The 14,775-nt window shown below is 50.7% G+C and overlaps 1 protein-coding gene across 4 annotated transcripts in view; it reads left to right on the forward strand.

The window, feature by feature from the left end:
• Positions 1-14,775, forward strand: part of TNS1 (tensin 1) — a 196,948-nt gene that overhangs the window by 18,068 nt on the left and 164,105 nt on the right. For 3 of the 4 annotated variants that reach the window (XM_029224920.1, XM_029224926.1, XM_029224919.1), the window contains one exon: positions 5,825-5,862. In XM_029224920.1, coding sequence (XP_029080753.1) covers positions 5,825-5,862 — 38 coding nt within the window. Of the gene's footprint in view, positions 1-5,579; positions 5,621-5,824; positions 5,863-14,775 lie in introns of those variants that run through there. The other variant, XM_029224924.1, reaches the window with a different exon arrangement.

Here is a 14,775-nt window from a genome sequence, read left to right on the forward strand (position 1 = left end):
TTGACAGGGTCCCTCCCCAGGGGGCTTCATCTTGCAGGGTCACTAGCCTTCCGTGGGAGCTAGGGAAGGCCATGGTCTTCTCAGGTGGGGTGGATCATGAGATGTGTGTCCAGGGGGGACTCAGGCATCTGAGGGATGCCAGGAGGGGGAGGCTGGAGTTTTCCTGCCCTCGTTCCCCCGCAACGAGAAATGGTACCCTGTGGAGTGGGCATCCCTGTCAACCGGGTGTTTCCTCAACAGCGTTTGGGATGTTTTCAGGGTGGGAACCTGGGTTCCCCCCTTTGTTGGTTGTGGGGAGGAAGTGGTAGGTGGTGACTATGATGGAGAGACTGGCTGGGGTTATACACACACTCTCACAGCTGGAAGAGAGCTTGCAGACCATCTGTTCCAGGGGTCGGAAATGCAAGGGCTTCAGAGGAAAGCAGGCAAGTGAGTGTGGACAGCAGGCCCTGGTGGGGGCCCCAGGGATCCGGAGAGAGCTGCTCTGCTGGAAGGCACTCCAACTAAGAGAAGAATTCTTGCCTTTGTGATTTAAACACTGAGCCGGTTAATGAAGACAAGCGTGCAGGCCCAATCTACCCTGGAGGCTGCCAGTTGGCTGCCTTATTTTCTGAGCAGGAGTCTGAGACTCAGAGAGGGGAGTGACTTGCTTCAGGTCACACAGCTCTGATAGCAGTCAGGACTAGAACCCAGCTCTTCTGACTCGGGGCTCTTCCATATAATAACAGTCACGAAGGTGATGGAGATGTGGCTGATATAGCTAATCCTTCTACAGAATATACTCTGGGCTGGCCGCGTATATTAACTCATTTAATTCTCACAACTCTGTGATGTAGATGCTATTATTACCCCCATTTTCGAGATGAAGGGATGAAGGCTCAGAGTGGTTAAGTAACTTGCCCCAGATCACAGAGCTGGTGTGTGACCTGCATCTGAGCTGAGAGCCAGTGTACATGAAGCCAGGTAGGTAAGTGGGTAGGTGGAGAGCAGGACCCATGGACGAATGGATGAAGGATCAGTTAACTCCTTTAGTGCTCCCACTAGGCTTGATCATAGGTGGTGTTTGTCCTGAAGCACTTGGGAAGACTGACTATGGTCCCCACCTGCCTTCTCCCAGCAGGGGGTGGAGCTGAAGAGTGAGGCTCCCCGACCCTCACTTGTGTCTTTTCTGTTGCCCCAGAGTGTCAGTCCTGGTCCCAGGGGTTTAGGCTGGGGAGAATCCTTCCAGTTTGAAATTTACTATACATTTATTGAGCCCATCTATGCCAGACCCAGTGCTAGGGGATGGGGCAGGGTGCAAAGCTGAAAAGTTGAACAGGACCTCCCTTTCTGTCTTAAAGCAGTTGAATGTGGGGGAGAACCAATAATAGAGGAATACTTAGTCCTCCAAGGTGACAAGCACTTTCCGAGGGTTGTGGGCTGAGGATTCTTGGAGCACAGAGGAGAGAGGGACCATCTTTGAATTATCCAGGGAGGGACATTTTGAACTGGGCCTTGAAGGATGTATATGAGCTCACCATTCCAGACCTGAACCTTGTAGACTCGAAGTCTGTGTGGGGAGTTTGGTGGGGCAGGAACAGATCTCTTTAGTGGCAGTGGCTGGAGGTAGAGGCAAGACTAGGCCATGTAGGGCCTTATAAGTGTGTTGAGGAGCTAGACAGAGGGTCTAAGCAGGGGTACAATGTGATCAGTTTGTACTTGAGAATGGCCTGTGACTCTGTGGATTGAAAGGAGACAAGGCTGGTGGGGAGATGGGGCCCAGGGAAGGATAACTGGTCTGAACTGGTGCAGTGGTGTGGGAGGAAGGTTGGGATTCAGCAGCCTCTTTGGATGACTAATTGCTTGGTAGGGTAAGGAAAGGGAAGAAGGAGTTACAGAGAGGAATATGCAGGTACCCAGGGAGCAAGGAAGGACCCAGGGAAGGGCCTCTTGTCTTTGTTCGCAGCATCAGCCTTCGGCCTCTTGCTTTCTGAGGGATCCTGTGCTCTGGTTTCTGTATTAGTTAGCTGTAGCTGCATAACAAATTACTCTAAAACTTAGCAGTCTAAAACAAGTACAGAATTATTCTCTCACATAGTTTCTGTGGGTCAGGGGTTTATGAGTGGGGATTCATCCACGTAACTGGGTGGTTCGGACTCTGGGTGTCTCATGAAGTTGCAGTCAAGGTAGCTGGGGCTGTAGTCATCTGAAGGCCTGACAGGGGTGGAAGATAGGCTTCCAAGGTGGTTCAGTTGTGCGCCAGTGAACTTTATGCTGGCTGGTGGCAGGAGGCCTCAGTTGTTCATTACATGGCCCTCTGTATTGGGCTGCTTGAGTGACCTCATGACATGGTAACTGGCTTCCCCTAGACTGAGTGATCCAGGAGACAAAGGCTGAAGCCACCAGTGCCTTTGATGACTTAGCTTCAGAAGTCATATACCATCTTTTCTATAATATCCAATTGGTATATAAACCAGTTCACTGTGGGAGGGGACTGCAGAAGGGTGAGCATACCAGGAGGCGAGACACACTGGGGGCCGCCTTGGAGGCTGGCTGCCGCAGTTTACCTTTCTGTGACACATTTGAACGTGCCATTGGTCTGAGAAGTGAGAAGCCAGCTAAACGGCATATTTCAAATTACAGCAGGAGGGATGCAGGTTAGAGAGAAGGAAATACTGCCCTATGGGAGAATACCTGAGACAGGTGACTGAGATTGTAAAGGAGCCTTCCCTGGAGGGGACTCAGGGCAAGAGGGTTTCCCTGGGGTTGGGAGCAGGTGCTTCTGAAAGTGCAAAAATTCATTTGTGGGGGCTTGACAATGCCTGCGCTGCTTGGAACCTGCCACTTGAATTCAGTTTGCTGAGCTTTTGTCTTTTGAGCTGGGGGCTGGGGGCTGAGGGAGGTATATTCCTTTGCTCCCCACTCTAGAGCTTTCAAGGACAAGCTCTCTGCATTCCAGCACGTAGGGAGAACTCAGCGCATTGTACTGCAGTTGCCCAATGATTTCCCCATCTGCCCTCCATTCAAGGGCATTTATTGAGTGTCTGTCCACTGTGTGACAGGCAGGCCTGCCCTGCAGGCCATTCACTGCCAAGAGTGCCTGCCCGAGAGAGCACTGGAATCGGTCTACATTTTGCTCACCAAGCCATGCATCTAGGTACAGGGCTGGGTCCTCCTGGAGGACGAGCATCTTCTTGCCATTCCCACAAAGACACTATAGTCAGTGTCCAGTGGGCTGGTCTGCCCAGAGGTTGGGACTTCTTCTAATTTGCACAGAGGTGCTGTTTGGTGCTGTGCGCTTGGAGCAGACACTGTTCTAGCTGCTGGGGATACAGTGTGAATGAGACAGGCATGTTCCCTGCCGTCATCCGTCTGGTGTGGGGAGATATACTATATATAAGTGAGCAGGAATTACCCCAGATGAGTTCAGACTGTGAGCTGTGCTAAGAGGATTTTATCAGGGTGCTGCTGAGAAAGAATAATGGGGAGCCTACTGTAATTTGGGTGGTCAGGGAAAGCCTCTTTGAAGAGATGGCTCTCAGTGGATTCTAGAAGTAGAAGAAGGATGTGGCTTGGTGAACAATGGAGAGATGGAGTGAGGGAGAGCTTTCCAGGCAGCCAGAACAGCAAGTGCAAAGGCCCTGAGGTAGGAAAGCTTTGATGCGCTCTGTGAACGTCAGGAGTATGAAGTCTGATGCCGAAGAAAGATGGAGTCCTGGCTCTCACTGTGCTCCCAGTGTCTAGAGTGGGGTTGGGAGGCCTGGAGTGAACACTTAGGGGTGCCTTATTGATTGACTATGAGACGCTGTGGGGAGGGTTATGGTTCAGGAAAAGACTGAGTGGGGGGGATGATTAAATGGGGGTGCACATAAACTCCAGGGGAGATCTTCAGGTCAACTCAGCAAACATTTATTAAGCCTCTACTACGTACCAGGCACTGTATCTCTCTCTCGTGTGTGTGTGTGTGTGTGTGTGTGTGTGTGTGTGTGTTTGTAAGAGAGAGGGAGAGAGAGAGAGAGAGAGAGAGCCAGGAGGTCCCTTCCTTGAAGGAGCCCACAGTGTAGGAACCAAGATGGTGCAGGAAATGGCACTCTCTGGTGATACCTTCAAGGAGGAGGGAAGAGTGAGAGAGGCCTCCAGAGGAGGGGCCCAGGCCTCATTCTTGAAGACCTGGCATTTGATTAGCAGAGGAAGAGGAAAGGTCCCTTGGTTTGGAGGCAGTGGCCCAGTGGGGCGCCTGCCTGACTGGAAGGGCCTTCAAAGCTCAGGCCACATGGCCAGAGGCTTTCTCAATTCCACATTCCTAGGCCAGAAAAGAAGGCATGGGGGTGGGGCTAGGCAGGCTGCCGGCGTCAGAGTGGAAACACCCTCTGCAGGGGCGTTGCCTGGGGTTGGGGGGGGTGGGGCAGAGGGAGAAGCAGAAAGGCTTGATGGATGGGTCTGACTTGACGTGGGTGGCTGGGGGCGGAGAAGTCCCCGGGCCGTGCGGCTGGTGGGGTCAGGAAAGCCTTGCGCATCACTGGCTGAACCACAGGCTGCGCTGGGGCCAGAACTAGGTGCTGGGAGAACAAGGGCCGGCCAAGGTCACATCCCAGACTCCACCCGGTGTGCCTCCCAGCTTCCCCCCGACCCCTACTCCCACCGACAAAGCAGAAGCCTTCGTGTGGGGTGCCTTGGAGCCTCTTTTGGCGGCTCTGGGCCTTCAGCTGTGCCTCAGTCTCCCTTCTGCGTTCTGCTGGGGATCTGGTTGGCTCGTGGTTGGAAAGGGGTTGGGTAACTGTAGATCCAGGAGGCAGGGCAGCCGACTGTGGTCCGGGGCTGTGAGGATGCGCCGTCAGGGTGGCTCCCTGTTCCCTAACCAGCGCCCCTGACCCACCTGCCTCCGCAGCCCAAGTCAGCGCAGGAACTCAGCTCAGGAGACCCCTCACCCACCTTCGGGACCTGGTGAGAGGGGCTCACCAAATCCTGGGTGGAGGGCCCTGGGGTTAGGGTGGGCAGGCTGGGACATTCCAGGCTGAGGGAACCCCACAGGAAATTTGATTCCAGCTTCTGGTAGTGGGAGGGCAGAGCAAGTCGTGTGTGTGTGTGTGTGTGTGTGTGTGTGTGTGTGTGTGTGTGTTTCAACTCACGTGTGTTTCAACACGTAAAGTTTGTGAATCTGTGCCCACACGTCTGTGTACAGGCTGTACTCCGAGGATCTCCCATGAAATTGTGTGTGCGACTTCCCCCCCTCCCAGCCCCCAGTCAGAGGTTTCTCCTTGAGCTTGTGAGTGGGTGTGCAAGGCTGGCTCTGTGTGCACGTATGGCTGAGTGTATGGGTGTAAGTGGTTATTGGTGTCTGTGTGTGTGTGTGCGCGCGCGCGGGCCTCTCCTGGACCATGAATTGGGTGTGTGTGTCTCTCCTGGGGGGAGTGAGTGTGATCGTGGTTCCCGGGTGCCAACTGCCTGCAGGGCGTGTAAGGGGAGAAGGTGCCCTTATTCCTAGCTCGGCTGACAAGGACCCTGGGTCCCGGCCACCTCTGCCCTCTGCAAGGATCCAGCGGCGGAGTCGGTTCCCCTCCTCTCCCCTCGCTCCTCCCAACTTCCCGCGGCCGCCCGAGGGGCTCTGGCAACGTGGTCTAGGCGCCTCCTCGGCCCGCGGGTTCGCAGTCCCGGGCGTTCTCGCCCCTTAGGCCCCGGGGAGCTGCGGCAGCCCCCCGCCCCCTCCTCTCTCCGTCCCTCCTTCCGTCCGTCCCTCCTTCCCTCCCGAGCGCGGATTGCGGGCGGGGGTGGGAGGAGATTTCGCCGGAGTTTCCATATCATACCTCGCGGCTAAACTTTCTTTCTGTGTCTCGCCCTCTTGCAGTCTGCAGCTTCTCCTGTCATCGGAAATGCCAGGCCAAGGTAAGGGGCTGCGGGCCGCTGGCCCCGCGGGGGGCTTGAGGACGGGACGGGCTAGGGGTCACGGGACTGGAGCGGGGGCGCCGGCGGGCCGGGGGCGGTGCCCTGATCGTCCCCTCCTTCTCTCTTTGTTTATGCAAAGCTTCTGGGCCCCGGAGCTGGCTCAGGTCAAGGTGAAGGCGAGGGCCGGGGGCGGGGGGCGGCGAGGGGGATGGGGGCGCGATGCGCAGGCTCGGCGGCTATTGGGGGTGACTGGCGGGGATCGAGCTCCTGGAGAAGGGCCTTTGAAGGTATTTCCACCTAGTTTTCAAGGGGAGTGGATATATGAAGGCGGAGAGGGATGCATTTCAATTCCCCCTTGGGCCGCGCAGAGCTCTAGTTGGCCTGATTTGGCCAGCCTAGAAAAACGCGGGATAGTGCCACAGCCATAGGACCCCCAGGGCGGAGAAGGGGATAGGTAGGGGGAGTGGGGGTGAGGTGGAAAAAGGTCAGAGGTCAGGGTCGCGCTGGGTCTGGAGCCTCCTTGAGCGACTGTCCCACTCTCTTCATTGGTGGGATCCCACTTCGGTGCTCAGTTTCCCCATCAGTGTTTCCTGGCTTGTCTTAGTGGGAGAGGAACACAGGAGGAAAGAAAGACCAGAGGAATTGCTGGGTCCTGGTTGGCCAGGTCGGCTGGTCCCTTGCCGCATCCTCTCATGCTTTGGCAGAAGAGTGATCACCTGGTGGCAGCCTTGGAGTAATGGGGGTGGGGGTGGGGATGACACCAGGTTGGATTTTGATGGATGACTTGGGAAGGAAATTGTTCCGTCAGATGTGCTCAACTTTCTGGAGGTGGAAGTGCTCTGCCTCAACCTTTCGTGTGCAGCCAGTCTACGCACTGTCCCCATTATTGTTAATATCCTCCCTGCCCTCTAACCCCTGCCTCTGCTGTTCGCACTTAATCTTTCAGGAAGGAGTTCAGTGAATGGAAGGAAGGGGGAGGATGCTTCAAAAAGGAGCTTTGAGGAGTTGAGGCCCAGTGTCTGGTGCATCTCATGCTCTGCTTCTTATTAACTGGGTGACCTTGGGCAAGTCATGTAACCTCTCTGAGCCTCTATTTCATTCTCAAGGATATGGGAGTAAGAAAAGGTTATTATGAGGCTGAGATGGGATAATGTGTGTGACGTGCCCAGCACAGTGCCTGACACACAATAGGTGCGCAAAAACATAACAGGTAATTGATTATTATCAGTTGGTAGCTCTGAGGGCGGAGAGTTACGTTGGAGAAAGGTGCTGATGGAGTAGGCCTCTCTGAGAGGGGATCCACTTCCTCCTGAGTGACCTTGCTCAAGCAGAGCGCACAGCCTTGCTGTGGGGTAGGGTAGGGGTCTCTCCATCTGGAAACTCCAGGTTGGAGGGCTGTCCCGGCAGAAGTGCAAAAGGCCTGGCTTGTTTCTGCCACCTGGACAGTTTCTGCCCCTTCTGTTGTCTTCTGCTTTTCTGACAACCTCAGCCTTTTCTTCTCTGGGTGGGAAGTGAGTTTCTGCCTCTCCCTGCATCTCCCACCTTGTTCTCTTCATCCAGAGCAGAGTTTTTCCACCTTTAACCCCAGAACCTTCCGGTGTTCTTGCTCCTCCCCAATCAACCCCCCCCCCTTCCTGCACCTGTTTCTCTTAATAACAATGGACATTTGTACAGTGCTGTAGGCATTAGAAAACACTTCAATGCGTTATCTGATTTTATTCTTTTAATTCTACCAGAGCATAAAACAGGCCGAAAGATCTCGTTGTTTTACAGATAAACCGAGGCACCCAAAGGTTGATTGACTTTCCCAAGGTCTCACAGTATAATTCCTCACCCATTTCTGTCCCTGGGCCTTTGCGCTTCCTTCTAAAATGTCCCTCTTGCCTAGGGGCAGACATTCCTTGATCCTTACCTGCTTTTCCCCCTTTGCCTTCCATCTCTTGCGGTAGTGGATACAGTCAGAGAGGATAGGTGATGAATGTCCAGTGAAGGCCTGAGTAGGGTGAAAGGGGGGGTCCAGAGAGGCTGAGAGGTGTGACAGAAGATGGCTCCTTGCTGTACAGCTGCCTCCTGTGTGGACGCAGAGAGATGACAGAGATGACTTCTGGGAGGTGTACCCTACTTGGCAGTTCTCACATACGCTGGGGGTTCAGAATACACCAGGCTGCTGCAGCCCTGCTCTGCCCAGCCAATGAGGCTAACCCGGAGGGGAGAGGTGGCCTGGCAGGGCAGTGGCCAGACAGACAAAAGGGGCTTTTTATAGGATCTTCCTCTATAGGAAATGGTACCCACTGGTGGTGTGAGCTCCACCCACCTGGCAAGTCTCTCCCCTAAAACTACAGATCTTGCTAACGCCCTGCCTTTTCCTCCTGCTGGGAAAGGGTGATGTGAGCCCCAGACCACACAGCAGAGCTCTGTACCCTGGATTTTATAACCAGATCAACTTGGAGGTCATCGCATCCATCCCCCTGCCTCTAGAAGGGATTCATTAAACCAGTGTTTTTTGAGCTCTTTCCATATGCCAGACACTGTTGTAGGTGAACAAGACAGAGAAGGCCTCTGCCCTCATGGGACTGACATTCTCACAGGGGAGACAGACAATAAATAGGCAAACAAGTTATGAGGGAATCGAGCTAGAGCGGGGGTTAGAGAATGATTAGGCTGAGTGGCCCAGGACAACTCCTCCAAGGAAGTATTGTGTGAGAGGAGACTCCAGTGATGTTACATGATGATTTGAGAGATGGAAAGAGCCAGTGCACCCGAGGTGAGGTGAGCTTGTCACGCTTGAAAGAAGGCCGTGTGGCTGGAGAGTAGTGAGCACTGGCGGGTTTTAAGCGTGAGAGGCATGATCTCATCTCCACTTGGAGAAGGCCACTCTGACCTTGAGCAGGCAGAAGTGTAGGAGCAGGGAGGTGGGCCAGGAGGCCGCTGATGTTGTCCAGGTGAGAGACGCTGGTGGCTTAGTCCATGGCGCTTGCCAGAAAGATGATGAGAAGGGACCAGGCCTGGGATGCATTCTGGGGTAGAGCCCAGAGCCTGGCTGTGGATGGGATGGGATGTTGGATGTGAGAGTGAGAATGGGCTCAAGGATGACTCCCAGGTTTTTGGCCAGAGTCACCGGGTACACGTGCTTCTATTTACTGAGGTAGATGAAGAGTGTGGGAAATTTCTAGGGAAGAGGGTGCCAGGACTTCTGCTTTGCTTGGTCTCTTATTTCACAGTTCTTTTCCACACACTGGGGATTTCTCGCTGGTATTGATCCTCTCCTGTCCTCTCAAATTCAGCTCGCTCTGGCCACCCCTCTGGGAAGTGGCTGGTTCTAGATGCCTAAACATGCCTCCTTCCAGACTGTTACTGCATCATGAACCCATGGCTCTGAGCGGGGCTCTATGACTTATACGTCACAATATGATGTAACTAATTACCCCCAAATTTAGTAGCTTAAAGCGGCAACACACAGTTTCTGTGCGTCAGAAATTTGAGAGTGGCTTAGCTGGCCGGTTCTGGGCTGGGGTCTCTCATGGGGTGGCAGTCAAGATGTCAGGTGGGGCTAATGTCATCTGAAGGCCTGACAGGCTGGGGGATCTCCTTCCAAGATGGTTCATTCACGTGGCTAACAAGTTGGGGCTGGCTTTTGGCAGGAGGTGTCAGTTTCTTGACACACAGCCGTCTCCATAGGACTGCTTGAGTGTCCTCATAACATGGCGCCTGGCTGCCTCAAAGTGAGTGATTCAAGAAAGAGCGAGGCAGAAGGCCCATGTCTTTTATAGCCTGGCCTTGGAAGACAAACACTATTTCTACAATATGCTGTTAGTCACACAAGTCAGCCCCATTGAGTGTGGGAGGGGCCTATAAAGACATGAATACTTGGAGGCAAGAATCACTGGGACCATTTGGAGGCTGACGACCACAGAGTTCCAGGGAGAGAGCAAAACTGATCTGGCTCTCGGGAGGTCTCGAGAGCGGTGGGAAGGGCAGGGACATAGGAATCAGACATACCTGGGTTTGAACTCTACCCTGCTGCCTTCCAGCTGTGTGAGCTGGGTTATAGAGGATTAAATGCACGTTGACACATAGTAGGCACCTTCTTTCTTGGAACCATAGGTGAAACTAGAAAGGAGCCCAGATCTTCTGTGCCTCGTTCTTTGCCACTTGGACCTGCTTGAGAGAAAACGCTCAGTGCTGGGAGAGGAGGGCCCTTAGTGCTCAGCTCAGGGCAGATGTTAAATACATGTTTATTGCACTTGGGACTGTTGAGAGGTATGTTGCGCCCTCAGCTTCTAGAATAGCGCCTGGCCTGTAGTAGAGGTTCCAATGAAGAAGTAAAGGAGTGGAATAAAGGAATGTTGAGAAACAAGAAGTTCCTATATAGGGAGAGGCTGAGGGGGTGGATGAGAGCAGGAAAGAAGGAGCAGAAAAACCATTTAAAAATTCTCCTTCAAAAAGTTCTCCTACCTCCTAACACAAAGATGCTCCATATAGGGAATTCCCTGGCAGTTCAGTGGTTAGGACTTGGCGCTTTCACTGCCGTGGGCCCCGGTTCAATCCCTGGTCAAGGAACTAAGATCCTGAAAGCCGCATTGGTGTGGCCAAAAAAAAAAAAAAAAGATGCTCCAAATAATAAATCTAAGCATTTACATTGTCTAGTTGGGGTATAACTCACATACCATCAAGTATACAAATTGACAAATTTGTACATATATATGAACCAGATCAAGATCTAGAACATTTCCGGCACCCCAGAAGCAGCCTTTATGCTCCCCTCCAACCAATATCCCCCAAAGGTAATTGCTAGTCTTACTTATACCATCAGAGATTAGTTTTGCCTGTTTATGAACTTCATATAAATTGAATCATGCAGTATGTTTACTTTTGTGTCTGGCTTATTTCATTCAGCATTATCTCTGGGCGGCTCATCTGTGTTCTAGTGGGTTGCAGTGGTTCCTTCTTTTTTTATTGCTGTGTTGTATTCCAGTATGTGAATAAACCCCAATTTATTTATCTATTCCACTGCTGATTGCCATTTGGGTTATCTCCAGTTTGGGGCTACTATGAGCAGACTGGCTCTGCACATTTAATCACCTGTGTCTACACTGAACTTTGTAATACACAAAACATTTTCCCTTACCTTCTCAGTCCTGGGAGGTGGGCAGGGCTCATGGGAGTCCCATTTTAGAGATCCAATGTTGAGGCCCAGGGACGGTAACCAACTTGGCTAAGGGCACCTTAGTGCCAGTGGCTTTCTGGCACTGCCCTGGGATAAATGGTGGGGAGCAGGTGAGAAGAGAGGTGAGTCTGAGAGCAAGCCGGAGAAACAGAGACAAATAGAGAGAAGGGGCTGGTACAGGCACTGGCAACTCATCGTAGTTCACGGAAGCCCCACTCTCCAGCTGTCCCCCTAAATCTCTTGAAGGGAGCAAATTCTAAGCCTCCCTTAGTCCCCACCCTTAAGTCTCATAGGGGTCCTTATCTGTCCCCAGTTGTTTCTCCTACTGAGGATTTAAAATGAACGGCCCAGGATTTGTCTTCCACTTTTATTTGAGCATGTGCACAGTGTGTATATACACAGCAGATTTTCTTCTGTTTTGCTTTTCTCCTCACTTGCCTGCTATAGGGTTCTACAACCTCCAGATACATCTTATTCATTTGTGTATTTATTTATTATTTTAAAGGAGACTTTACATTTTAGGCTGGCTTTCGATTTACAGAAAATTTGCAAAGATAATACAGAGAGTTCCTGCGCAGCCCACACCCAGTTTCCCCTCATCCTGATACGTGTCTGAGAAACCCTTTTTTCACTCCTGACTTGCCCCCTTGTTTGAAATAGCAGTCCCAGCTGACAAGGGCGGCTCCTTCCAGCAAAATGCTAGCTGTCTATTCCAGGTCAGATAAGAGTTAGATGAAAGGACCAGGTAGATGCAGGGCAGGCAAATTGCCCAGGCCCACACCTCAGCCTCCGGGCAGCCCCTTGTCACCTCGCTTCCTCTAGTTCTCCTGCCCTCTTCCCAGCCCTGGCACCTCCCTGCCCTCAGCACCGGGAGGGGGGGAGGGGCGAGGGGGGTGAAGGCAGGAGGCCGCAGCAATGAGTTGGTCTCCTCCCCTGTACCAGAGGGGTTTAAATCCCATCCTTTAAGCTTGAAAGGAAAGGAAATCCCATAATTAACCCCCATCTTTCAGTCACATTATACATCACTCTCCCACTCTCTCATAAACACACCTGCAGCCTCCCTTCACAATTGTGTTGGAGGCTTGTTGTATTCTCCTGCTACCAGGATAGCAGGGTAGTGGGAGGAGGTTCATGGCTCCAAGACCCATCCGTTGCTCTGAGCCCAGTGGAGTGCTTAGGTTCTTTGGCCTTGGAGACAGACTGTTGAGTTTAAATGCTGACTACAATAATAACTGGCTGTGTGACCCTGGGCAAGGTACTTAACCTCTCTGAGCCCCAGTTTCCTCATCTGTAACACAAGGATTATAGTAGGACCTATTTTGTAGGGCTCTATGATAACCCAGCTAAAATGCCAAGCTCAAAATTAAGTGGTCAAAATGTTGCTAATATTTATCATTTTGTATTCCTCCTACCTTCTTCTAACTCAGAAAAAGAGGGGAGATGGGAATTCCCTGGCGGTCCAGTGGTTAGGACTCCACGCTTCCACTGCAGGGGGCACGGGTTCAATCCCTGGTTGGGGAACTTAGATCCCGCATGCCATGCTGGGCCACACGGTGCAGCCAAAAAACCCCAAAACAAAACAAAACAAAAAATGGTGGGGAAAAATCTGAACTGAGAGACCAGCCAAGCTTGCTAAGGGCACTGGTGTCAAGCAAGATGATGCTTGCATATGTTTTGCTTCTCTTCTCCCTCTCCACTATCAAGGAAGAATGAGGAAACAGATGTAGGTGAATATAATGTGTTTTTTGCTGTTTGCTTGCCTCAGGGCACCTGAGATCTGTAGCAGTGGTTCCAGACCTTGTCTGTGCATTAGAATCACTAGGGTGCTTTAAAGATAATGATGCCTGGGTCCCCCTCCCCAGGGATTCTGATTTAATTGGTTTGGGGCATGACCTGGGCATTGGGATTTTTGAAAGTGGCAACCATAAGTAGGAGTGTAAAATGGCACAACCATTCTGGAAAGTGACCATTCCTTATAAAGTTAAACATACACTTGCCTTATGACCCAGCAATTCTGCTCCAAGGTATCTACCCAAGAGAAATGGAAACATGTCCGCTGAAAGGCTTGCACATAAATTCATACCAGCTTTATTCACAATAGCTATGAATTCACAGTTCACAAACTGGAAAAACCCAGATAGTCAACAGCAGGTGAATGGACAAACTGTGTCATAAAGGTCCAGTGGAATACTACGTGGTGATAAAAACGAATGAACTATTGTTACGCACAGCATCGTGGATGAATCTCAGAAACACTGTGCTTAGCGAAAGGAGCCAGACACAAAAGAGTACATACTAGATGGTTACATTTTTATGAAATTCTTGACAAGGCAAAACTCTCCTGACAGAAAGCAGGTTAGTACTTTCCTGGAGCTGGGGGTGGCGGGAAGACTGACTGCAGAAGAGCGTGAGGGAACTTTTTTGGGGTGATACAGATGTTCTTTATCTTGATTGTGGTGGTGGTTACCCAGAGTATGGGTTTGTCAAACTCACTGAACTATATTCTTAAAAGGAAGGGATGCATTTATTGTATATAAATTATATGTCCATAAAGTTGATTTAAATAAAAGCTTCCCAGGTGAGTCCCCTTTGCAGCCAAATTTGAGAACCGCTAGTCTGCAGCTTCTGAAGACCCACCTCTGTCCTTGCTGTCTTGGTCAGCACCCAGCACAGTGCCAAGTGTGTAATAGTGCTTTCTGTGGTCAAGGGCCTCTCTTACTCTTTTTAAAAAAATAACAACTTTCTTGAGATGTAATTCACATACCATACAATTCACCCATTTAAAGCATACATTTCTTTTTTTAAAAAAAATTTACTTATTTTATTTATTTATTTTTGGTTGTGCCAGGTCTTAGTTGCAGCTGGTGGGCTCCTTAGTTGCAGCTGGCAGGCTCCTTAGTTGTGGCATGCGAACTCTTAGTTGCTGCATGCATGTGGGATCTAGTTGCCTGACCAGGGATTGAACCGGGTCCCCTGCATTGGGAGGCGAATTCTTAACCACTGCACCACCAAGGTAAAGCATACATTTCAGTGGGTTTTTTTGTATATTCAATGTTGTGCAACCATCACCACAGTCAGTATTAGAGCATTTTATCACCTCAAAAAGAAACTCCATACACTAAAAAAAAATTATTTTATTGAAGTATAGTTGATTTACAATGTTTTGTTAATTTCTGCTGTACAGCGAAGTGATTCAGTTATACATATATATACATTCTTCTTCATATCCTTTTCCATTATGGTTTATTACAGGATATTGAGTATAGTTCCCTATGCTATACAGTAGGACCTTGTTGTTTATCCATTCTGTATATAACAATTTGCATCTGCTAACCCCAAACTCCCAGTCCATCCCTCCCCAGCCCCCTCTCCCCTTTGGCAACCACAACTGGGTTCTCTATGTCTGTGAGTCTTTCTGTTTCGTAGATAAGTTCATTTGTGTCATATTTTAGATTCCACATATAAGTGATATCATATGGTATTTGTCTTTCTCTTTCTCTTTCTGACCTACTTCACTTAGTATGGTAATCTCTAGGTCCATCCGTGTTGCTGCAACTAGCATGATTTCGTTCTTTTTTATGGCTGAGTAGTATTCCATTGTGTATATGTACCACATCTTCTTTATCCATTCATCTGTCGATGGACATTTAGGTTGTTTCCATGCCTTGGCTATTGTGAATAGTGCTGCTATGAACACGGGGGTGCACGGATCTTTTTGAATTAGAGTTTTGTCCGAATATATGCTG

The sequence above is a fragment of the Monodon monoceros genome, unplaced genomic scaffold (assembly GCF_005190385.1).
Source record: "Monodon monoceros isolate NGI ecotype Baffin Bay Population unplaced genomic scaffold, NGI_Narwhal_1 Super_Scaffold_16, whole genome shotgun sequence".
Classification (NCBI taxonomy): Eukaryota; Metazoa; Chordata; class Mammalia; order Artiodactyla; family Monodontidae; genus Monodon; species Monodon monoceros.